A 25,515-nucleotide genomic window follows, 5' to 3' on the forward strand; every position below is an offset into this window, starting at 1 on the left:
AAGAGCTTGACACTTTCTGCAGAGTAGATGAGATGCATGACATATAAGTTCAACATTGGAAACAAGTTAAACACTACGAAATAAGTTGTGTCCCGAACTTCTATGCATGTGTAACCTTTGGACAACTGCCTAATGGCACCAATGCTATGTTGATATTAAAATCAAAGACACCATCGTTATCTGATGGAAGAAAACTGTGTCTCTCCAGATGGTCGCAAACACTATCATATAATGTAACGAAGCAGTAGAGGCAATTGACAGGATATGGGAATATATATATATAAAGAATAGCTAGAAAAAACATTTCTATGAGCATAACACATCACTACAAAAAGCAGAGTCAATTGTACAATTCCTACACCAATACGTTATTATATACTTCAGTGTGAAAGACTGAGTTTTATGAAGATGAGAAAAGTGATATTTTCATTGCAGTTCAACACAACACTTGATATTTCACTTCAGTGAACATAACACTTTGACACGTTTGACTATTGTCTCTCTTTATCGTAAGTGTCGAGCCCGAACATAAACGGTTGACGACATTTGAGAATTTACATTTCAAGGTTTTACATTTGTCATGAAACAACACACAAAGTTGATCTACAATAAATAGGATATTCCACGTGTTTCGTGAAACATCATGTTTCTCTCATCTCGTGACAGACATTTTTTTGGAAATATACACGAGGCGGTAAGGGTGTGAAGTATTACAGGTATATCGGTAAATTGAGGCTCATTTTTTCCACGATACGTATCACAATATCATTTTTCATTCTCGATATATCGGGTGATTTCAAATTGGGATTTTTAGCAAGTGCTTCATGTTATATACTTGCCAAATGTCTTCGCTGCCCAGGAGAGAGCATCTGGGGCCCCAAGATGGCTGCGTATATATTGACTGAGTAAATATTATGCTGTACCAGCATCCTGATTGTTCCATTAATGAACTTCAGTTCATACCTTAATGATTCAGATTGCATCTGAATTAAAAAAATAGAATCTTACAAATATATCGTGATACGTATCGCAATACGCCCTTGTGCATTGCAAAAATATTGTGATACACTTTAAACCTTCAAAACCCATCCCTACTAGGCAGTGCTTTGTTTTATGCCAGGTGTATGTACAGCAAGTTATAATTATAAACAGGCCTACCTGACGCGGCACTATGTGGACCGACGCCGAAGAAATTAGTTGCCCTTATCCTAAACTGGTAGCCAGTGCCTGGTTTGAGTCCTTCTACCTCGTACCTCCGCTTGTTCCTCCCTTGGACGATTGTTGCCCTATCGGGAATATCTGGTAATACAAACAACACCTACACTATCTACCCGGTATGAGTATTCTGTAATATTGTCACAAGAATACCAACAACGACTGAACGAAATGTAAGCACCATGTTAAAATACGAGGTGGTAGACATAGATGCCTGTGGTAATGGTGGGCGCTACACATGCTAGGGATGATCCCATATATTTTGTAGGCAGTTTGCCTTTGTAGGCAGGACCTCCGCGCAATACAGTAAACTACGGTTATAACAAACTCAAAGGGACTACTAATTGTAGTTCGTTATAACCGTAGTTCGTTGTAAGAGTTATATATACAGCATATATACAGCTAATTGCCGGGACCAAAAGATAAGTTCGGTATATCCATCGGTTCCTTGGAAGCGTGTTCGTTATAAACGTTATACAACCAGCATCCGCGTCACACAATCAACTCTTTGGCCCACTTGCACAAAGCGATCTTAGCGCTAAGACTATCGTAAGCCTATGTTAAAGTATGGGAGTTACAATCATCTTAGCGCTAAGATCGCTTTGTGCAAGTGGGTCCTGCTCGCTGGTAGGTAATTGTTACAGTGTGATAAGCCCATATTACATTTCTGTGTGATATATGGGGGCGGTCGGGTAGCCTAGTGGTTAAAGCATTCGCTCGTCACGCTGAAGACCCGGGTTCGATTCCCGACATGGGTACAATGTGTGAAGCCCATTTCTGGTGTCCCCTGCCGTGATATTGCTGGAATATTGCTCAAAGCGGCGTAAAACCATACTCACTCACTCTGTGTGATATTAATGTCTAGGATTTCACACACATTTAATGACTACTTCCTGAGCAGGGTTCGCACAGTGTGTCAATGTCATTGAAACTCACTTCCAATCAGAAGGGGGCACGGGTGGCCCAGTCGTCTCAGGCGCCGCGATTCGCTGTGCAGAGTTGCGTCCCTTGGGCACGCCGGAAACTTATGATTGTGGGTTCGAATCCCGGTTCGCCCCGATTATGTTTCCAGGTTTGTCAGCACCATACCCGTGCTCGTGGGTTTCACCGAAGTGATAAACGTCTGAGACCTGCATCACTTCGGGCTTTCCTCCCACATTAAGCTGACACGCCGCGATATAACTGGAATACTGTTAAAAGCGGCGTTAAACCCAATTCACTCACTCCAATCAGAAGTGTCCATTTAGGCTTAAAGTTGGTACACACATCTATCGAGCACGGGTTAACATTAGTGCGTCACACATTGAACCCATGTGAGGAAACAAACCCGAGTCTAGTGCGTAACGATTGAACGCTTCGACCACTAGGCTACCCAACCGTCCCAATAATAGTTTCAATTCAAAATTCAATACATTTGAAGGGTACCCGTGAAGATCCGCGTGAGAATTGATCTTCAGCAACCCATGCTTGTCGCAAGAGGCGACTAATGGGATTGGGAGGTCAGGCTAGCTGACTTTGTTGACGCATGTCGTATCCCAATATCTGTAGATCGATGCTCATGATGTCAATCACTGGACTGTCTATTCACACTCGATTATTTATAGACCGCCGTCATACAGCTGGAATATTGCTCAGTGCGGCGTTAAAGAACAATAAACAAACAGTGTATCAATTTTAGAGCATACACGTCAGTCATATATGTTGTTCCAGATTGGCGTTCATTCGAAAAATAAATGTTACAATGTCCCCTTTCGTGTATTTCATTTCGATAATAAATGTTTCAATGATCGAACAAACATGTGAAGACAGATCAGGACGTTGTGAACATCACATACTTCCAACTTGAAGGATCCACCTCGGGTCAAAGTTTGTAGACACTTCGACCGCGTATGAGATGATATTCCGTCCATTCTCCGACCCTGTTGTCCACCACAGCACCATGGAGTGATGGGTGGTCAGGACAGACTCCACAAATACCCCAGATGGCTCTCCAGGAGGTCCTGCAGGCAAAGAAGAACATTCCAGGAACTGCAGGAATGATAACAATCGCTGATATGACTAAGATCATCGTTTTTTTGTTTTTTTTATAAACATCCTCAAACAACGACTCTTTTAGCACGGACAGTGTGGTACAGACATTGAAGATAATACTTTTGTTTAAAGCCATCGATAGTTTGTAATCCACGTAAGGATTTCGTTCAATTCAAATATTTGGCAGATGTTATAAATAATGCTCTTTTCGTAACCTTGCCTTATATGGGTTATGTGTATTCCTCATATTTTTAGGTATAACATTTGAATGAAGTCCTTGTTGGACACTGACAGGCGCTGACATTTACTTGTATCCCAGGTTGGACCTGAACCCATACTAAGGCCACACTACCAGTACCCTCGTATTGAAACTGAAACCGTATGTGGCCCCCAACCCATTATATGTCCGGACTACCAGTACTGTCGTATTGAAACTGAAACCCAATGGGACCCGCAACCAATACAAGGCCACACTACCAGTACTGTCGTATTGAAACCTCATGCGATGGTCTTTTCTGATCACAATTATTCCATTTGCTTCGGCTTAAAATATGTTCTTCTCATATGCTGTTATGTATGTAGCGCAAGGTTACCGTGGTTGCTATTTTCGTTAGCAATGTTAGAATGGGATCTCGACTGTTATACAACTGATATTAGATGAGTACTTACTGTCCAATGAAGATGATTGCTTTTAAGCTGCATTTAGGAATATCCCATATCACGACGGATGACTAAAAAATAAGAAGCACATTGTACCCAGTGGTACAGTTTCTTAGGAAGTGAAACCCAGGCTTTCGGCGTAAACAGTGAACGCCTTAACCACTGGGCTATCCCGTCGCCTCTCCTTGTGGACATGAAGGTTAGCAAACAATGAAACATCAAGGACATACCTAGAACCGTCAGTGTGGCCTCTCTGCTGACTCTCTCGAAAGCTGTCTTCGCGAGGCACTCATACTGTCCACCAAATCGGGCCTGTGCCCCGATAATATACAGGCCGTTAAACGTGCCCTGCAGTCCCTGAAATACATAACATGTGCCACTGAGGTGAGGTGGTGAGTTGAAATGGGGTTTAACGTCGCGTCCAAGATCATTGCACTTATATTGCGACGTGTATGTACGTGTGTGAGTGGCTGCTTGTACAAGTCCGGACTGATGCTTATAGTGCTAGCCAACTGAGACACCATGCCGCAGCTTACCATTGATACCCCACTCAGACACAGTATACTGACTCCGAGCCAGTTTTAGCCCCTTTATGCCGAGCGCCAGACAACATTGTAATACATATTCCTGATGTAACATACATGCCCGACAACATTGTACTACATATTCCTGACGTACCACACATGGCCGACAACATTGTACTACATATTCCTGAAGTATTCCTGAAGTAACATGCGAGGCAGACAACATTGTAATACATATTCCTGACGTACCACACATGGCCGACAACACTGTAAAACATATTCCTGAAGTATTCCTGAAGTAACATACATGGCCGACAACATTGTAATACATATTCCTGAAGTATTCCTGAAGTAACATGCGAGGCAGAAAACATTGTAATACATATTCCTGAAGTATTCCTGAAGTAACATGCGAGGCAGAAAACATTGTAATACATATTCCTGACGTAACATACGAGGCAGAAAAAATTGTAAAACATATTCCTGACGTAACATACATGGCAGACAACATTGTAATACATATTTCTGACGTACCATAAGTGGCAGACAACATTGTAATACATATTCCTGGCGTACCATACGTGGCAGTCCACATTGTAATACATATTTCTGAAGTTACATACGCGGCTGACCACATTATAATACTTATTACTCATGCAATAGTACAGCTTTATGACGGATAATCGAATCTTGACCAGACCATCCAGTGATTGACACCATGAACATCGATCTACGCAAATGGAATACGAAGACATGCATCAACCAATTCAGCTAACCTGATCACCCGATCCCGTTAATCGCCACTTATAAGCATGGGTTGCTGAAGATTATTTCGAATCCGGAATCTTACCAGGTCTATTACTACACTGATACTGCATGTGCGTATGATTTGGCGTATTTTGGCATGTATACGGCATTGATCTTAATATTATGAGGTAAAATCTCTTGAAGTACTGAATGTTTTTCAAAATGTGTTTGACATACGAGTTCGAAGTGAGGATCGTTGAAGTTGACAGGTTTTCCCTGGAAGTGCCAGTCGTACACCATCTCCACGTCCTGTTGGTGGGACGCCTGGCACATCAGGAACGCCGTGTTGTTGACAACAACCTGTGTCGGCGACGGTGCGTTCGTGATGGTCAACCCGGCTGGGAAAGGCAGGACATAGTTATCACAGATGAATTCAATATTAAGGCCTTAACAAGCCATTGTCCCATACAAAATGAACACATTTTCCAAATTAACCTCCTCATACAGATTTCATAAAGGTGAGTGAACGGACATGTTTGTTTGTCGGTTGAGACATTTTTCACATCACAAATTACTAATGTGTGTCATACAGTAAGGGGAGATTTTATATAATTAATGAGTCATTATGATCTCGGTTGTCTAAAAGAATAGACTGAAGAGTGCGGTTTTACGCCGTTTTGAACAGTATTTCTGTTATATCACGGCGTGTCAGCTTAACTGTGGGAAGATTGTCCGAATGATAATTGGTTGGTTGCTTTGTTGTTTAACGCCGCACTCAGCAATATTCCAGCTATATGACGGCGGTTGGTAAATAATCGAGTCTGGACCAGACAATTCAGTGATTGATATCATAAGCATCAATCCACGCAATTGGGATCGATGACATGTATCAACCAAGTCAGCTAGCCTGACCACCCGATCCCTTTAGTCGCCTTTTACGACAAGCATAGTCGCCTTTTACGGCAAGCATGGGTTGCTGAAGACCTGTTCTACCCCGGATCTTCACGGGTCTGGTCCGAATGATGCAGGTTCAGGCGTTTAATATTTTGGTGCACAGACATAGTGCTGACAAACAAAAAATCGGGACGAATCTGAACGCGTATGTGCAAATAGTGGCACTAAAGGTCATTGGACCACTTGTGCCGCCTGTGCGTGGGTGAGTGAGTGAGTGAGTGAGTGAGTATGTGAGTGAGTGGGTAAGAGTGGGTCGAGTGAGTAGGTGTCTGGTTGAGTGTGTTAATGGGTTAGTGGGTGAGTTGGCGAGTGGGCGAGTGAGTGGGTTGGTTGGGTGTTTGGCTTTGACAATGGGTTTTTGGCTTGGATGGTTCCGGCAAATTTCAAATTAATACGTAAATCACATCCACATAACAGTGTGACAAATGAACAATACAAACTGAACTGAACTTATACATACTTATTACGGTCAGTTGACCTGAGCTGGTAGCCGAGCCATACACATTCTGTGCAGTGCAGTCATAGCGCCCACTGTCGGACAACTGGCCAGGGGAGATAAACAGGTTCCCGTTCTTCAACTTCCGGACACGTGATGTTGTATCCCCGTCAGGAAGGTTAAGGTCAGTCCCATCTTTGGCCCACGTGTAGGTGGGGAATGGCGCGGCCTCCGGGTTACAGATGATTGTCACGTTCCCCCCCACAGACCCCATAATAGTTGGTTCAAGGGGATGCTTCACGAAGGAGGGTGCAAAGGCTGAGGTCATATAATTACAAATGCATTTGTAAGATTCGTACATTCACAACAATGGCAGCCATTTCTTCTTCAAGGAATCGGTATGATCTATTATGACTGTAACAATAATTAATGCTTGGATAGGGATGCTATTTGATAATTACCACTGTTTTAATTCAAGATGTTAAATGCATTTAATAGAGATATACATGTCAATGCATTCTTTACCCCTTGTCATTGTACCACCATTTCATATATAAAAAACTAGCGGGCAAAAGAAACACCACCAAATAAATAATGGTCGTCAGTTTTCAACAAATTTGCCAAACAGCACGAACACAGTTGGGAACACATAGATGGAATGCAACCTACCTTTTCCCTTTGGAACATGTGCACGTGCTTCACATGATTTGCGAGAAAAATGAATTTAATAACTAAAAAATGCAAAATGTGCACAAAGTTACCCGTATGAAATTCTGGTATAAAACCTGAGAAGGATTGTACTCTCTCATCATACGAAATCGTTTAAAACAACGAACATACCTCGACTAACCGCAAAGCAGAGGGAGAGAGCCATCGGTATGTTGCAAATGGGATCGACACAGGACTGACTGACTGACTGAGTATGGTTTTACGCCGCTTTTAGCACTATTCTAGCAATATCACGGCGGGGGACACCAGAAATGGGCTTCACACATTGTACCCATGTCGGGAATCGAACCCGGGTCTTCGGCGTGACGAGCGAACGCTTTAACCACTGGGCTACCCGACCGCCCCGATCGACACAGGAGCATGTTGCCAGGATCATGGGCTGATTCAAGTGCACCATCGCCAGTCACAGGTAAACTGGCCGAGGAGGGGAAGACCCAAGGTCACGACCCAACAGGAACACCGGTATATACGGGTGCTTCACCTAAGGTCCCGATTCCTAACTGTGGCGTTATCATCCACAAACAGCCTTGGACATCCAGTCAGCAGAAGGACCGTTGCTAGACGACTCCGTCTGTATGGTCTCCGTGCCTATCGACCATTCAAGGGCATGACGTTAACGTTTCTACACCTACGTCACAGACTGAGCTGGGCCAGGACTGTATATCAGTGGCAGCCGAGAAATTGGTGAAGAGTGCTCTTCAGCTACGAGAGTAGGTGCCAGCTCTTCAAATCTGATGGGCGGGTTCGAATCTACCGACGACGTGGTGAACGGACGGCACGTTGTGGCGTCCAAGAAGTGGAGCCTTATGGAGGTGGTAGTGTCATGGTCTGGGGTGGCATCTGCGTGGACCAGAAGACACATAGAGCACATCTGGGACCAACTTTGACGCAGGATTCGGAAACGTCAACAGCCGCCATTGATGAGGGATGCCTTGGCAATTGCCCTGCAGGAAGAATGGCATAGGGTCCCTTCTCAGGATGCCAGGAGACTCGTGTAATCAGTTCGACGTCGTGTTAAGGCCTGTATCGTTGCACATCCGATACTAAGCCACGTGTGTAGCACGGGACTTTAAAAGAGATCGACGTCGATTCTACGGGTATGATCGAATACTGGACAGTGCACCCAGCATGATAAACGTGTCTGCAGAACGTTAAGTACATGGTTTTTGATCTTGTCATTTTCAAATACCGTTTTTGAATAATTGTTTTCTTATAATAAGACATCAACTGTTACTAAATATTGCGTCTGTTTTGTTTTAGACCAGAAACTTGTTTGGTGACATTTCTTTTGCCCGTTTGTTTACATGTATCTATACTGTACTTTGGCCTGTAGCCTTTATACTGAATTAAACGTCACTACCTTTACATACGTGCATAAATAAGTGGAAAAGTATTTTTCAATTAGACAATAATTTACAGCAAATGTAGCATAACAGTATATTCCACTCACCGAGGACCCTGAGTTGAGCGCCGCTGTAGGCCACACCATGAATATTTGTAGCCGAGCACTGGTACATGTCACTGTGTCTCTGCGGGTCAAGGGAGTTGATGGTGAGGATATTGCTCGAGATGGTGACGTCCCCGGGAACAGAGTTCAAGGGTTGGCCGTTCTTGAGCCACCTGTAGGTTGGGTTGGGAACAGCCCGGGCGTCACAGCGCCAGGTAAGCTTACTGTTGATGTCGGCATGCTGGTCTCGGAGTGGGTAGATGAAGTACGGGATAGCTAGACCACAGAGTGAGTGAGTAAGTGAGTGAGTGAGTGAGTGAGTGAGTGGGTGAGTGAGTGAGTGAGTGAGTGAGTGAGTGACTGAGTGAGTGAGTGAGTTTGTGAGTTGGGTTAACGCCGCTTGTAACACTATTCCAGTTTTATCACGGCGTGTCAGCTTAATGTGGGGGGAAAGCCCAAAGTGATGCAGGTCTCAGACGTTTACCACTTCGGTGAAACTCACGAGCATTGGTATGGTGCTGACAAACCTAGAAACATAATCGGGGGGAACCGGGATTCGAACCAACAATCATAGGTTTCTGGCGTGCCCAAGGGACGCAACTCTGCACAGCGAATCGCGGCGCCTTATGGGCCACCCGTGTCCCCTAGACCACAGAGAAAACATGTGTTGGTAGCTGCTAACCAGAACCAAAATACACACATGTATAGGCGTGTTCACAGTTCCATGACTTGTGTATGTCTGTGTTACAGTGGACCGCCTCCGTGGTCTAGTGGTAGAGCGTCCGCCCGGAGAGCGGAAGGTCCGGGGTTCGATCCCCGGCGGCGTCATACCAAAAGACGTTAAAAGATTGTACTTGTTGTTACCCTGTCTGGCGCTCGGTATTAAGGGGCTAAAACAAGGACTGGTCAGCTCGGAGTCAGTATACTGTGTCTGAGTGGGGTATTCATGTTAAACTGCGGCATGGTATCTCAGTGAGCTAGCACTATAAATCGGCATCAGTCCGGACTAGTACAAGCAGCCACACACACATATAAGTGCAATAATCTTGGACGCGATGTTAAACCCAATTTGAATGTTGTTTAACGCCGCAGTGAGTCTAGCTATATCACATTGGCCTGTAAATAGTTAAATCTGGACCAGTAAACCAGTATCTGGGAGCATGAACAATATACGAGTATGAAAGCATTACATTAGCCAGGCCATAAAACTTTAGCACCAGGTCTCTTTTTCAATAGCCTATTCTTGCCCTGACTCAAAATGAAATGTTAAATAATGTGTTTTACGATTGTCGCAGTGCTACGAGCGCTTTGTTGCGAGCAGGCAATGAATGGTATCTAGGTCTGTAAAAAATGGAGTCTGGACCAGACAAACAAGTGACTGACTTCATGAGCATCGATCCACGCAATTGGGATACGATGACATGCCAAGTCAGCTAGCCTGACCACCCGATCCCGTTAGTCACCCCTTACAACAAGCATAGTCACCTTTTACGGCAAGCATGGCTTGCTGAAGACCTATTCTACCCCGGATCTTCACGGGTCCGAGAGATTACATGTTAATGGCATCTTAACACGGCGTAAACATTTAACCTTCTTCACAAATTGATGTACCCTTCATCAATCATAATCAGAACTAAAAAAGGACATTTAAACTTCAAGTTGTACCTTCGACCTTCAGATAGAAGGACTTCTGATCACTTCCGGACGAACCTCGTCTGGCATGACACGTGTAATTCCCAGCATCCTCCAGCTGGACATTATCGATGTACAAGATCCGGTTGTGATCATCCAGCACAGTGGAAAGAGGCATCGGTAATCCACCCTCACGCTGCCAGGAGTATGTGATAGGCATCCTGAACAAACAGGGTTCCATATTGCCACAAAATCTCAACGAAATCTGGTTCAAGATAAAGGCGACGTGGGAGTTGCATTACCTTGTTTATAGTACTTAGAATTAACGATTTGCAGTCCACCAAGGTGGGTCACGTTCCACCTTTTCGCAAACACCTGGTATCATCACTATTTGAGAGTGTTTCATAAGCACATGCTCATTATATACAGTGGACTTCGGTTATAACATACTCGAGGGGACCACTCATTTTAGTTCGTAATAACCGTAGTTCGTTATTAGCATACATACAACATATATACAATAAATGGTCGGGACTAAAATATGTTCGTTAAATCCGTCAGTTCGTTATAAGCGTGTTCGTTATAAACGTAGTTTACTGTAGTCGGAATTGGACAATCGACTTAGCAGAGATTTCTTATAAATATGGAAAGGGTTCTGTCGTGAAAGTGATAAAGGCCCTTTTTCTTATGATCTGCATGATGTATGAACTTAGCAATTCACAACTGTGTGTATGAATTAGAATAAGACTTTGTTCAGCTCAACATCAGGATGTTTTGGACTTTTGACACCAATTTGAAAAGGACTATAATCTCTCAAAATAGCGGTTTTTAAGAACCTGATATTTGACTACGAGCAAGTCTTTGACCAAAGATATTTCTGTGAGGAGATGAAGATAAAGGCGGTACTCAAACAGAGTGAGGCCTTATTTTGGGTCATGGTCTTGGTCGAAGTCTTTTTGGATTTTTTTGTTTTACCAATTATCTGATCAAGTGAAAAGTCCAACACTTACAAATGTTAAAAAGACAAAAAAGGCTAGTTGTCACCCATTTGAACAGGTTCGATAATGCCCATGCCAATATATCACAGTTTTCCATGCATTAAATCTTTTAATTTCCAGTTGGCCAAATTGTGCTCTTATCCTACCGTCCCTTGGGAAGAAATGCTACCGTTTTTTTTCGAATATTTAAATATGATCAAGTCTTTGACCCAGATTGTTTATTTGATAGAGATTCATGAACACACGCTCATCCTATAGTCCGAATCGTACAATGGACTCTAATGAAATTTCTTATAAGTATCGAAATGGTCTTTGCCGCTTTTATTTCCTGTAAAGCTAATAGAGACAAATATCTCGAACGTGTATGTCATGCTCTCACAAACTGTAATACTCCTGATAAGAGGGTAGGAGTACCTGTAAAACGTTGTGTAAAAGAAGTTGTTTGTTTGTTTGTTGTTGTTTAACGCCGCACTCAGCAGTATTCCAGCTATATGACGGCGGATAAGTAATCGAGTCTGGACCAGACAATCCAGTGATTGACATCATGAGCATCGATCCACGCAATTGGAATACGATGACATGCAACAACCAAATCAGCGAGCCTGACCACCCGATCCCGTTAGTCGGCTCTTACAACAAGCATAGTCGCATTTTACGGCAAGCATGGCTTGCTGAAGACCTATTTCACCCCGGATCTTCACGGGTCTTCAACTTCTAAATGGATATGGGGGCACGGGTGGCCGAGTCGTCTAAGGCGCCGCGATTCGCTGTGCAGAGTTGCGTCCCTTGGGCACGCCAGAAACCTATGATTGTGGGTTCGAATCCCGGTTCGCCCCGATTATGTTTCTAGGTTTGTCAGCACCATACCCGTGCTCGTGGGTTTCAACGAAGTAGTAAACGTCTAAGACCTGCATCACTTCGGGCTTTCCTCCCACATTAAGCTTACACGCCGTGATATAACTGGAATAATGTTAAAAGCGGCGTTAAACCCAACTCACTCACTCTAAATGCATATAAAGACATGTTATGTACATGCAGTTAGTGGAATAGGCAGAGTCGACCCGAGTGGAATATAATATTGACAAATCACCATGATACCCGTGCTTAGTGGTACATTTCTATGACCTGTCTTCCGTTGTGCAATCACATGAATGAAACACTACGTCATATACATGACATATTGTCATCCCCAACTCATGTCCAACGTCAACGCCGAAAAATGTCATAATCGAATAGCTACATAATGTTCATTTGAAAAACATGCTCACGTTCCATAAGCTAAGCACTCAAGACGGACCCTCTGCCCTCGCTTGGGAAGACGTGGGAAGGATGCCACGAAGTCATTGGCTATTTCCGGACCCCAATCCGTTGATACTGAAAGAAATGTAAATGCACCAATATGTGTAACCAGTTATTGAAGAGTATGAACATACATACAGAAGAAACATTGAGTGCAAACTGTTTAGAAGGGAGGGAGGGTTTTACGCCGCTTTTAGCAATATTCCAGCAATATCACGGCGGGGGACACCAGAAATTGGCTTCCCACTGTACCAATGTGGGGAATCGAACCCGGGTCTTCGGCGTGACAAGCGTAGGCTTTAACTACTAGGCTACCCGACCGCCCCGCAAACTGTATAGAATATAGGTGAGGTGTGGTGAGGTGATATGGGGTTTAAAGTCTCGTTCAAGATTTTTTTACTTATATAGTGACGGGCATGCGGCTGATTGAGCCTGATGTTTTAGTGCTCAACAACTGAAAAATCATTCTGCAGTTTATAATGACGTCACAAAGGAATGACGCCACCGGCTATAATTGTTTACCCTCTTGGTTTCTGACACTGTTTATACAATACAGAATACATTACCTTGTTACCACTGCTTATATTAAAGTATATATAATAATGATGGTATTGCATTCAAGTGTGTATCAAACTGATTTGACAAAATTCACGTATTATGGATCCCTCACCTTCGCTTGAGCCAAACAAACATTCACACACACGAATATAATACTTCCTGCAACTCGTTCAGTAAAATAAGTATCACAGACAAACTCTCACACACGAATGTGATGCTTTCTGCAACGTGTGATATACGTATGTACATTGAAGTATACATGCGAAATAAGCTCTGAGGAAATATTTTTTTGCGGAGAATGGTTTGAACAGTTCGAACTTTCAGTGGGTGAAGTCATTAGTGTTAGTGATGTATTGTGGTTAATTGAGGCAAACATTCCTGAAGTTGTAGATTAACACACACACACACACACACACACACACACACACACACACACACACACACACGCACGCACGCACACATTGTGTAGATCATTGCTCATGATGTCATTTACTGGATTGTCTGGCCGTCATATAGCTGGAATATTGGAGTGCGGCGTTAAACAACAACAACGATCAACGATCCTGCACATTTGTTCACTGGTTAATTATCAGTGTTCTCTGACTGCTCCATTGGGCTCCATCCACTCTAGTTAATCATATCTAGCTGAAAATAATACGACTGTGAACCTTTACCGCGTTGTATATCATATCTTTATTTACATTTATAAACACCCTAGTCTCAGGAGCTCAACTCAACGACAACACACACAGACACACCTTCCTGCTTCAGAACCATAAAATTATGAACTGCATAGCCTGTTTTCACTGCCCCACTGACTGATCACGGACCTTGTGAATATGCTAATACGCACATTTCCTGAAAACCTGGTGAGAGGTGAGAGATGACAATACTGTTTTCGACAACAGAATTTTAGAATGACATTATATTACAAAGAGGTCATCACGGATGTGTGTTTTTGGATGGTAAATATTTTGAATTAGGAATAAACAGTATGCATTTAGCCCAACAAGGGTCGGTAAACACAATGTTTATTCCAAAGTTTGGAAATTAAGTATCCCAAAACACAGAATTGATAACCCTTGTATGTAATTACTACTTCATCAACATGGAGTTTATGTGAATATTTCGATGTTGGTTGGTTGGTTTGTTGCTTAACGCCGCACTCAGCATATTCCAGCTATATGACGACAGTCTGTAAATAATCGAGTCTGGACCAGACAATCCAGTGATTAATATCATGAGCATCGATCCACACAATTGGGATCGATGACATGCATCAACCAAGTCTGTGAGTCTGACCAGCCGATCCCGTTAGTCGCCTCTTACGACAAGCATAGTCTCCTTTTACGGCAAGCATGGGTTGCTGAAGACCGATTCTATCCCGGATCTTCACGGGTGAATATTTCGATGTAACTTACAGTCATCAATCAGCTGGAGATCGATAGGCATGCTGAGTCGACTGGGAGGCTGGTTGGAGCCAATGACGGCACTACTGTCAGAGATCAGCTTCACCACACACCTATAGTACGTCTCGTCAGTGTCGGTCACTTCACTGAAGTACAGCTTGCCGTTGTAGGAGATGAAGATGTGAGGGTTGATGTCCGTACGGATGAAGTTACTGCCGCTGCTTTTCAGCCAATTGTAGGCTACAGCTTTAAACAATATGCATAAGGTTATGAAGTATTCATTCTGTCTTTAATAAGGACCCAATGGTAGCATTTCTTCCCAAAGGACGGTAGGATAAGAGTACAATTTGGCCAACTGGTAATGTCAAAGATTTAATGTCTGAAAAACTGTGATATATTGGCATGGGCATCATCGGACCTGTTCAAATGGGTGCCAACTAGCCTTTTTTTTTTGTCTTTTTAACACTTGTAAGTGTTGGACCTTTCACTTGATGAGATTATTGGTAAAACAAAAAAATCCCAAAAAGACTTCGAGCAAGATCATGATCCAAAATAAGACCTCACTCTGTTTGAGTACTGCCTTTATCTTCATCTCCTCACAGAAATAACTTGGGTCCACGACTTGCTCGTTTTCACATATTAGAGAAAAAAAATAGTTCCTAAAAGCTGCTATTTTGAGAGCTTATAGAGTCCAAAACATCCTGAGGTTGAGCTGAACAAAGTCTTATTCTATTTCATATAGGCAGTTGTGTATTGCTAAGTTCATACATCATGCAGATCATGAGAAAAAGGACAGAATCCTTTACATATTCATAAGACATCTCTGCTAAAAGCAGAGTCGATTGTACCATTCCGACTATATCATGAGCATGTGATTATGAAACACTCTCAAATAGTGATGATACCAGGTGTTCTCGCGAAAAGGTGACCGTGTCCTGCCCCACCCGTGGCACCCGTTACATAATCATGTATGAACATAGAAATATAAAGTTCTACGTTTACTATTCTAGGTTTAATGATCCCTTCCGAGCTTGTTATTGTTGGGTCGCACATTCTGTTCTGAGTAAAGACAGTGCACTTTGACTGATTCCAATAGGCCTGCATGGTGTGAATGTTTAGAGTCTGAGCTTCTGTCACTGATTGTCTGGTTAACACCAACAACAGGAATTATTTCTACCTTTTCAACATATCATTTTTATGGATCATACCAAATCTGTTACAATATTAGTTGGTTCATTATCTATCTTGCCTTAGCAATACCTTTGGAATACTGATGGAATATTGCTTAAGCGGCGTAATACCCAACTCACTCCAACGTAAACGCGACCCGAATCCCTCCTGTTAAACATTGCAGTGGGTGAGTGAGTTGGGATTGACGCCACTTTTAACAGTATTCCAGTTATATCACGGCGTGTCAGCTTAATGTGGGAGGAAAGCCCGAAGTAATGCAGGTCTCAGACGTTTACCACTTCGGCGAAACCCACGAGCACGGGTATGGTGCTGACAAACCTAGAAACATAATCGGGGCGAACCGGATTCGAACCCGCAATCATAGGTTTCTGGCGTGCCCAAGGGACGCAACTCTGCACAGCGAGTCGCGGCGCCTTTGACGACTGGGTCATCCGTCTCCCCGTTTAACATTGCAACAGCATTGCACCAGAATCAGATATATGCAGCCATTCGCATTTCAGTAAATGTATAGACAATAGACCAATATCGTATCGTACGCATTGTTGGTTTAAGGGACAGGACTGTTCTTGAGAAAGAAAATTACTTTGGTAAACACAATTATATCTTTATGTTCTCAGCCAAGAATATACAGATTTGTAAAATACCTTTCTCTACCCATTTTGTTATGAAAAATGGACAATTGCTTATGGGAACGTGAGAATTATTCGTCCTGCCAGAAAATGCTGTAAGAAACCAGTAACAACTGCTCAACCAAATTCATGGAATGCCACCAAACAATCCTTCCAAACAAATGTTATTCATACTACCTGATATGTTTTTTTGGAAAAAGTCTAACAAAATGCCTTTGAAAGTTGGAAACTTGGACACTAGCATCTTTTGCCATTTGGCATATTTTTCAAATCTTTTCGGATAAATGAAACCTTTAGAGCCTTAATTGACATGATGGAAAAATAACCATTCTCCAACCACCTTCTTGGACAGGTTTACAGATAATTTCTCTTTCTTTTGATTCCTCAGAATTTTAAACAAGCACCCATGTAGTTGCTTAGGAAAACCTGCAGAAGGTTAGGAAGAGTTAACAGTAAAAAATTCAATTTTGAAATCTAATGAGACCTTATTATTGCTATTCTACCAAGCGGGGTAATGATACTCCTCTTCCACTTATTAATATTTTGTGTAATCGATCCATTGACCGGGGTAATAATAGTGTAGCGCTATGAGCATCCACTTGGTGAATGGAATCTGGCGCATTATAAAGGCACTTATTATTATTATTATTATTATTATTTATCGCACGGAGCCTATTATAATTCAGTTCACCCATTTTTTTTACATATTTGTTGTATTTTAAAAATCGACGGATTCCATAAAGTTTGAAGTCATGTAAAAGACGCACGTGACTATTTTTTCATGGAACCCAACCAAACAACCTGGGATTTATCAAACTTTATCCTCAGTCCGGAATTCAAGCAAAAAAATTAAATGTACTTACACTCTTTTCAAGGGACGCTTTACTACCGTCCAACAGAAATAGATTGATGAGAATGGTGAATTTTAGTCCCTATCAGATTCAACACAATGTGTCTTCAACTCAATGTGTCTTGTCTTGACTTTTATGATGTTCTAAACTGAATCAAAGGTTATCTGAAGCATTTACATATTGATTAAGTTAATGCAAGTACTCCAATGTTTTTACACCTACTAAAAGGAAGCTTTTTTCATGTAAAAAAGACCTAAAGTAGATTATTACACATAATATATCTACGATGTGTTGTTGATATTACCAGGCCAAAAGGGAAAGGACAATTTCAAAGTGAATTTAAACGGAATTATAAGAATTATTTTAAGACAATACAGGACACTAGGCTGAGATGGCTTCAGTTTAGAATTTAACACATAATATTGACAACAAATGCGTACATAAACTGTACATTGCTAACCACCTTTGTTGTACTTTTTGTGAAGAAAACGAAGATAATCTGAACCATTTCATTTTCGGAATGTAGAAATATGGAATGTTTTTGGAATTATTTTTTATTTGGTTAACTGATAATTGTGATCCGATAATATTTGGCTGTAGTAATGATAAAAATACTGATGATATCATTATATCTGTTTTCACTTTTATCAAAATTTTACATTTATAAATGCAGATGTAATAAGGTAGAACCAATTTTTAAACATTTCAAAAAGAAATGACCCCCCCCCCCCCCCCCCTCCCAAAAAAAATAAAAATAAATAAATAAATAAAAATAATAATAAATAAATAAAAAAATAATAATTAAATAAAAAATAAAAACCAAAACCCCAAACAAACAACAACATAAAAAAACCCAACAACAACAGAAAACTCAGAATATACAATCGTTGGACACCCAGCTCCAGACTGTTCACCAACCTGGCTTTCCTAAGGGAGGTACACAATTAATTATGGCGTAACTATGGCGTACTGCACGGACAGGCTCCCTTCCAACGTTGGAAAACTCGGCCAAGTCTGGAATAAGATTAAGTTATTATAATTATTCAACCCTGGACAATCTTCGCACAAGAAATGTCTTAAGTTTTTGAATAACAGCGATAAATTTACTTCCATAATCACTAGAAATCTCTGCTAAAAGTTGGGTGTACAATTCCGACTATATTATGAGCATGTGTTTATTAATCACTATCAAATAGAGATGACACCAGGTGTTCGCGAAAAAAATGACCTTTCGAACAAATGCACACAAGGGCTAGTCAGTTGTTCGCATGAAAAATCACGGGAACATATGATACAAGTCAAAATAGGGAATTGCATTCGACATCCTGTTTGTCACTGATGGGATGAAATCTTAGTTCTGTACAAATAAGGGACACAACTCTTTCCATAATTACGAGAAATGTATATGGAATTTGCTCCATCTGCTAAAAGCACAGTCCATTGTACGGTTCCAACTTGCATCCAAATTAATTCCAAATACTATCAAAAGCATGTGTTCATGAATCACAATGAAATAGTGATTATAGCCAGTGTTCGCAAAAAAAGGAAAGCGTATCCTGCCAACCGATGACACCTGTCATTAGCACATGCAAAGGCAAGGCAAGTGTTCACCTGGGCAGCAATGGGACCATATGGTACAAGTCCAATTGGGGAAAAGATTTCGAAAAAATGAATGGAAATATTTTGGGAAAACTTTGCGTTTGTTAGCCAAAGAGTTGCCATCAGTCACTAAATGCTTTAGATGTATTTTATACCTCACCATCATTAGAATGCTTAAAAAAGGGGGATGGGGATGCGCCCCCTCCAAACCGCACCCCCACATCTGGATCCACGCACTTTTCTATTTTCATGTTTTTCGTCCAGAAATTAAAAGCAGTATGTCTTCGGCAGCCCATGCTTGCCGTAAAATGCGACTATGCTTGTCGAAAGAGGCGACTAACGGGATCGGGGGCCCAGGCCTGCTGACTTGGCTGATGCACGTCATCGTATCCCAATTGTGTGGATCGATGCTCATGATATCAATCACTGGATTGTCTGGTCCAGACTCGATTTTTTACAGACCACGGTAATATAGCTAGAATATTGCTGAGTGCGGCGTTAAACAACAAATTATAGTCAACTGTGGACCCAACGAAAACTTACTGCCGAAGGACAGCTGCATCTGTTTACTGACAACAATTCCAAATTCGTTTTCAGCCTCGCAGTGGTATCGACCTCCATCCGGGTCCTCGCGAGGGTCAGCGATTGTTACCTTCCCGTTGGTTAGCGAGTACCGGTCATCGAGATCGGGGGTTATCAGGATGGTGACATTTTGTAAGGTGTGATACATTCGGTATATAGGTGGAGGCACAGCTGTAGCTACACACTCGATGGAGGCTGTCACCGCATCTCCGATCTCCACAAGATCGTAAGGTTCCGTCATAAGTCGGGGCCCTCGGGGAACATCGTTAGGGTCCGTGATGTTCGTACCATAATCTGATATATGTGTGAGAAAAACAAATGTGAGTAGAAAACATGTAATTCTATGCATGGCAAATACTCCGCCGTTACACTGAAATGAACATTTGTGAAAAAAAGACTATGAATATGAGTGAGTGAGTGAGTGAGTTGAGTTTAACACTTTGAACAGTATTCAACTTACATCACGGCCTATCAGCTTGATGTGGGAGGAAAGCCCGAAGTGATGCAGGTCTTAGACCTTTACCACTCTGGTGAAACACGGGTATGGCGCTAATAACCTCGAAACATAATCGCGGCGAACCGGGATTCGAACCCACGATCATAGGATTCTGGTGTGCCCAAGGGACGCAACTCGGCACAGCGAATTGCGGCGTCCTAGACGACTGGGACACCCGTGCCAAACTATGTATGACAAACGTTAACCCCGTAAAACCGGACTGGATTAACAAATGCCTGCATTAACGAATGTTTGGCTTGTTGATAAAGTCTTATATATTATAAGCTTCTAATCAGCTTACCAAAGTCTCTCTCCTCCTGCACAATGCGGTAGGCTTCATCCAGAGGTATCTCACACACATAAGAGGATTGGCTGTTGTCCCCTTGAATCCTGCTCCAACCGTACTGGGTCACTGAAATGGTAAGAAAGATTGTTCCACAAAAGCACTAACTGCTGCATATATATAAAGTATATAAAGCAAGAGACCCGTGACGATTCCGGGGTAGAATAGGTCTTCAGCAACCCATACTTGCCGTAAAAGGCGACTATGCTTGTCGTAAAAGGCGACTAACGAGATCAGCTGGTCAGGCTCGCTGACTTGGTTCATACATGTCATCGATCCCAATTGCGTGGATCGATGTTCATGCTGTCAATCACCGGATTGTCTGGTCCAGACTCGATTATTTACAGACCGCCGTCATATAGCTGGAATATTGCTGAGTGCGGCGTTAAACAACAAACAAACAAACAAACAAACATAAAGCAAGAGTATTCAAATATATATTTGAAGCTGAATCGGGTGTAACCAGATGTGAAGGTATGTATACAGCACACTAACACACTGTGCGTATAGGACGTTCTACGTTTGACAAATGAATCTTAGCGATTCACCGCCATAATTGTGCTGTAAACTCTAATTGTCGAACGTGACCTTCACGTTACTGTCGATCAATACCAATGATCGCACAGTCAGTAATACCTTAATTCAATATGAATCTTACATTGTGTCAAGTTTCTTAACTAAAAATCTTCATTTCTTGATCAATAGAGTCAAACCTCTATCTTCAGAGCAGTTATCACACGAATCCTCCCGGTGCCATAACACAACATTTGGTTCCTAGTGCTATAACACAACATATGGTCCACAGTGCTAAAACACAACATAAGCATGGTGCTAAAACACTTAACAGTCCTATATCACATAGTATGGTTATCAGTATTGTAACACAACACAAACCCCACAGTTATATAACACAACATATGGTACACAGTGCTGTAAATAAAATATACCCCATTGTGCAATAACACAACATAACATACATTTCAAAGCTCCGTTTTCACAGTACTCCATGTTTGTCACAACACAAGCCTCATTGTGTAATGACGCAACATAAGTTTCATAACTTATGTGCTGTAAGACAACACCTGCTTCACTGTGCCACATAAAACAATACAATAAAAGCGACAAAACGCTTTCCATATTCATAAAAAGTCTCCGCTAAAAGAAGAGTTGATTGTACGATTCAGAACATATGGTGTGCATGTGTTTTTGATTCACTATCAAATAGTGATGATAACAGGTGTTCGCGAAACGGGGAGTGTACATGTATACTGCCCCACCGCTGGCCCCCGCCACAAACACATGCAAGTCAATTGTTCACCTGAAAGGACACGGGAACATATGGTACAAATCAAAATAGAGAATTACATCGGACATAATTCTTGTCACTGATGCATCAAATTTGGAAATGCCACCCACATATCTACCACAAAACTTAATGAAAGCTTTACTGAGGCCTTGAATGATGTACCCTGATAGAACGTCTTCTGAGCAAGAGTCGAATGGCGCTCTTTGAAATCTTTGAAGAAAGAGACAAGCTTGATTGTACCTAAAAGAATTCAATTTGTAAAATGTAGACACAAAGGGCTGGAGCTGCAGGGATATTGCTCGACATTAAGGGAAAGTTGAATGTTGGAAAGTTGAATAATTAAAGCGACAAACCCCTTCTACATCCAATAGAAATCTCTGCATAAAGCAGAGTCGATAGTACGATTCCGACTATATCATAAGCAAGTGCTTATGAATCACTATCAAATAGTGATGATACCAGGTGTTGACCCACGGGTGGCACCCGTCACAAACAAATACAAACACATGCGTTGTCGCATTGTCGCTCTTTGAATAATCTTTTTCTATATTTTACAAAAGGGCGACAATGCCGTAACGCGACATTTTTCAATGTCAAAATATGTCTCGTTGTCGCATGGTCGCCCCATCACAAATATGTATAAAAGGCGTAAAGTTCAGTTGATGTTACAGTTAGGGAGCGGTACCCAAGTTATATCTGTCGTAGAAGTTCAACCTGATACATGTACGTCTTGAATTGAAAACACAAGTCCGTCCGCGAGTGCATAACGTTTTATGGTGAGCTCTTCTCTATAAGTGCATAGTGTTCAACTCCCAGTTCCAAACACGTTGTACCTCATCAACAATCCACATTCCTCTAGTGCAGTGATCGTCTCGGAGATCTTACTCTTGACCGTATCAGACAACTGACGAGTGCATGCCTGACCTGTGACCTCGTTACACCCCCCATGAGGTGTTTCCCGGGAAGGAGTAGGAAATGTGTGCTCCAGCCCATTTGTATACAGTATATTGCAGTTGATCTACTGTATACTGCATGTGCTTCTGATTTGCGGAAAAGCTACAACTTTCAAGATTCAAGATTCAATTTGCATTTATTTCATATACAACAGACGGCCATCATATGTCACTGGAATACTGCTGAGAGCAGCGTTAAAACAATTTGTTTTCATAATGGAGCACTGCAGTCATTTAAAATGGAACCGTATACACGTGTAGTACCAACTCAATCACTCTGTTTCGAATATTCAGAAGCAAAAATATATATTAACGAGCTGTGAGGAGAGATATAATATTTTTATAAGCAGTCAAATAGGGATGATAAAGGACCCCTCACTGATTACAATGACTGGGAAAGTCTAGATTCCCACAGCTCTAGCCTGAAATTAAGAATTGTTCTATTTTCCTTTTTAATTTTTATTTTTTATTTTTTAGACATGGATAGACCAACCAGGAAAGAAATTATTAAGAAATATCACATGTCACCAATGATCCAGTTAAATTCATCACACAATTAGTATTTGATATTACGAAGGGCATGATCAGGTACATGTCCACTGTAGTAATGTACACACTAGTCAACTTGATTATAATGTTTATTATAGTGTAGTGGGGCATCAACGATTACTATATGATATCCTCACTTGTCACCGATGTATTTACATCGAACAATGAACGATAATTCGAAATTCTTATTCGAGCTATAAATAGCTTCAAAAGGGACAGTACCAGTGTCAGTAAAGTTTTAGTAGTTAAAAATATGTATCTACAAAATATAATCTAAAGGAGCCAAGAACAATATTGTTTTATTAATGCTCACTTCCATGTTTAGAATTGAGGCAATCTCGGCTTGCCAAAGCGTTCTAGACTTGAGCTGTATTCCTTTTAAATTTATTCTCTATGGTCTGGGAGACGTACAAGGGTGTCAGTATCGCATGGAGAACTGACGTGTGGGAGAATCCAGCTGGGGCCAGCCTTGGTCAGTGTAATCGGATATATTGTGGAGTTTCGGGTTTGGGCTGTTTGCTGAATAGAACAAGGGCTCACGAACAAGGGCACAATGTAGAGAATAAAGCATCACCACCTCTGTTTATATCATATATGTTATTGTGATTTGAAATCTCTTTTTGAACAATTACGAGTTATTGTATACTCTGTATTCTTTTGTCATGGTAGAATATATATTTTCTATGTTGCTTTTTGAATTATCATCAAATAATGAGAACTACAATGTAAACATCTATCTGGAGATATACAATAATACAACTGAGGGGCATATCTGAAAAATGGGACTAATAGACTAATATTTCTTTCTTAAACACTGTCTGTTACAGGCATTCTAATCATTATACTTTGTATAGTTTAAAAGTTGAAAAATATTGCATTTCAAATTACGGCAAATTGTGTATCTTTCTACATTTTGAATTCATGATAATTTCTGCAATAAAACCTTAACATCAGATAGTGATATAAAAGAGTGATATGATCTATACTGTGATAAATGAATTATTAATTTCTTATTATGAATTAAATAAAATGAAATATGATAGAACAAACAAATTATTTTAATCTGTTCGTGTGAGTAGGTAACAAAAGATCGAGGCAACTCACTAACGTAACCATTTGTGAAAAACAAATATTAAAAGTTTAGGGGTTTGAACATGTGCATTGAATGACAGACAAGAAAGCAACACAATGATTAAATTATGAATCAAATTATTTTATAAATAAAACTAACTATAAAGAAAATAATAGTTTAATTTCTCATTCTTGAAAGGTGTTTAATAATAGTTTTGGTTTGATTGTTTGTTGTTTAACGCCGCACTCAACAATATACCAGCTATATGGCGGCGTTTTTTTAAATAATCCAGTCTGGGCCGGACAATCCAGCTATTGAGATCAAGAGCACCGATCTACGCAATTGGGATACAATGACATGCATCAACCAAGTCAGCGACTCTGACCATCCGATTACGTTAGTCGCCTTCGTACAAGCATGGGTTGTTCACGGGTATTGTTTTTTAATAATAAGGCACAATGAAATTCTGTATATGTCCATAATAAGTGACTGTGTATAAGTAAATGGATAATATATCCATACACGCCAATTAAATGGGTTAGACTGCATATGGTTCATTGATGAACTCTTTTACAAGTCTATATTTCAAGACATGTATTTGATATTCATAAGCGAGCCTGACCATCCGATCCCTTAAGTCGCCTCTTACGACAAGCATAGTCGCCTATAACGACAAGCCTGGGTTGCTGAAGACCTATTCTAACACGGATCTTCAAAGGTCAAGTGGGATTCAACTGATATATTAAGATGAAGTAAAACTGAGTTATATGTGTTGTATACATATCAAAGTTTGACAAATTGTTAAAAAATGTTTGGCCACAGCAAGGCTACGTATTCACAACTTATTGTGGTAGGCACAGTATAACTCATGATTCTGGATTGAGGGAGGGCCGTATTCCTTCTTGTGGGTCACCTTGGCAATATGGGAATGGAACACTGCAGGGGGTGAGGGCAGTTAAGTTGATGGTACAGACAGAAAAGCTGAAAGAAGAATTGCACAGCATAAAAATGGCTACGTAGTTCGGGTAAAGATATGTAGAATGCCCGGCCAGTATGACCTTTGAGACACCACATTTTCAGTCACTAAAATGCGTAAAACATTTATTGAGTAAAAGAAAAAACTCCATAAGTGAATGCAATATTAAATATCAGCAAACAGAGAGTATTATAACGCAATAGATTTCATCCGTCAAAGCATCACAGAAAGAAGGGCAGCCTGGAATGTTTCAATGGCATCAGAATGCACTAAGACGTTCAGCTGGTCAAGAGGCGAGAGTTGCTGAAAATTACGATAAACTTCAGTTA

At 41.3% G+C, this 25,515-nt stretch overlaps 1 protein-coding gene across 1 annotated transcript in view; it reads right to left on the reverse strand.

Annotated features, from left to right (window-relative positions):
* Window positions 1–25,515, reverse strand: part of LOC124150944 (contactin-like) — a 47,770-nt gene that overhangs the window by 9,495 nt on the left and 12,760 nt on the right. The window contains exons 6-17 of the mRNA XM_046523158.2: window positions 20,289–20,399; window positions 19,453–19,785; window positions 18,229–18,324; window positions 14,652–14,885; window positions 12,642–12,747; window positions 10,409–10,596; window positions 8,747–9,019; window positions 6,592–6,885; window positions 5,415–5,575; window positions 4,137–4,263; window positions 3,051–3,215; window positions 1,159–1,299 (exon numbers count right to left, since the gene is read on the reverse strand). Of these exons, the coding sequence (XP_046379114.2) occupies window positions 1,159–1,299; window positions 3,051–3,215; window positions 4,137–4,263; window positions 5,415–5,575; window positions 6,592–6,885; window positions 8,747–9,019; window positions 10,409–10,596; window positions 12,642–12,747; window positions 14,652–14,885; window positions 18,229–18,324; window positions 19,453–19,785; window positions 20,289–20,399 (2,229 nt within the window). The remainder of the gene's footprint in view (window positions 1–1,158; window positions 1,300–3,050; window positions 3,216–4,136; window positions 4,264–5,414; window positions 5,576–6,591; window positions 6,886–8,746; window positions 9,020–10,408; window positions 10,597–12,641; window positions 12,748–14,651; window positions 14,886–18,228; window positions 18,325–19,452; window positions 19,786–20,288; window positions 20,400–25,515) is intronic.

This window comes from Haliotis rufescens, unplaced genomic scaffold (assembly GCF_023055435.1).
Source record: "Haliotis rufescens isolate VD_foot unplaced genomic scaffold, xgHalRufe1.0.p SCAF_4, whole genome shotgun sequence".
NCBI classification, from domain to species: Eukaryota; Metazoa; Mollusca; class Gastropoda; order Lepetellida; family Haliotidae; genus Haliotis; species Haliotis rufescens.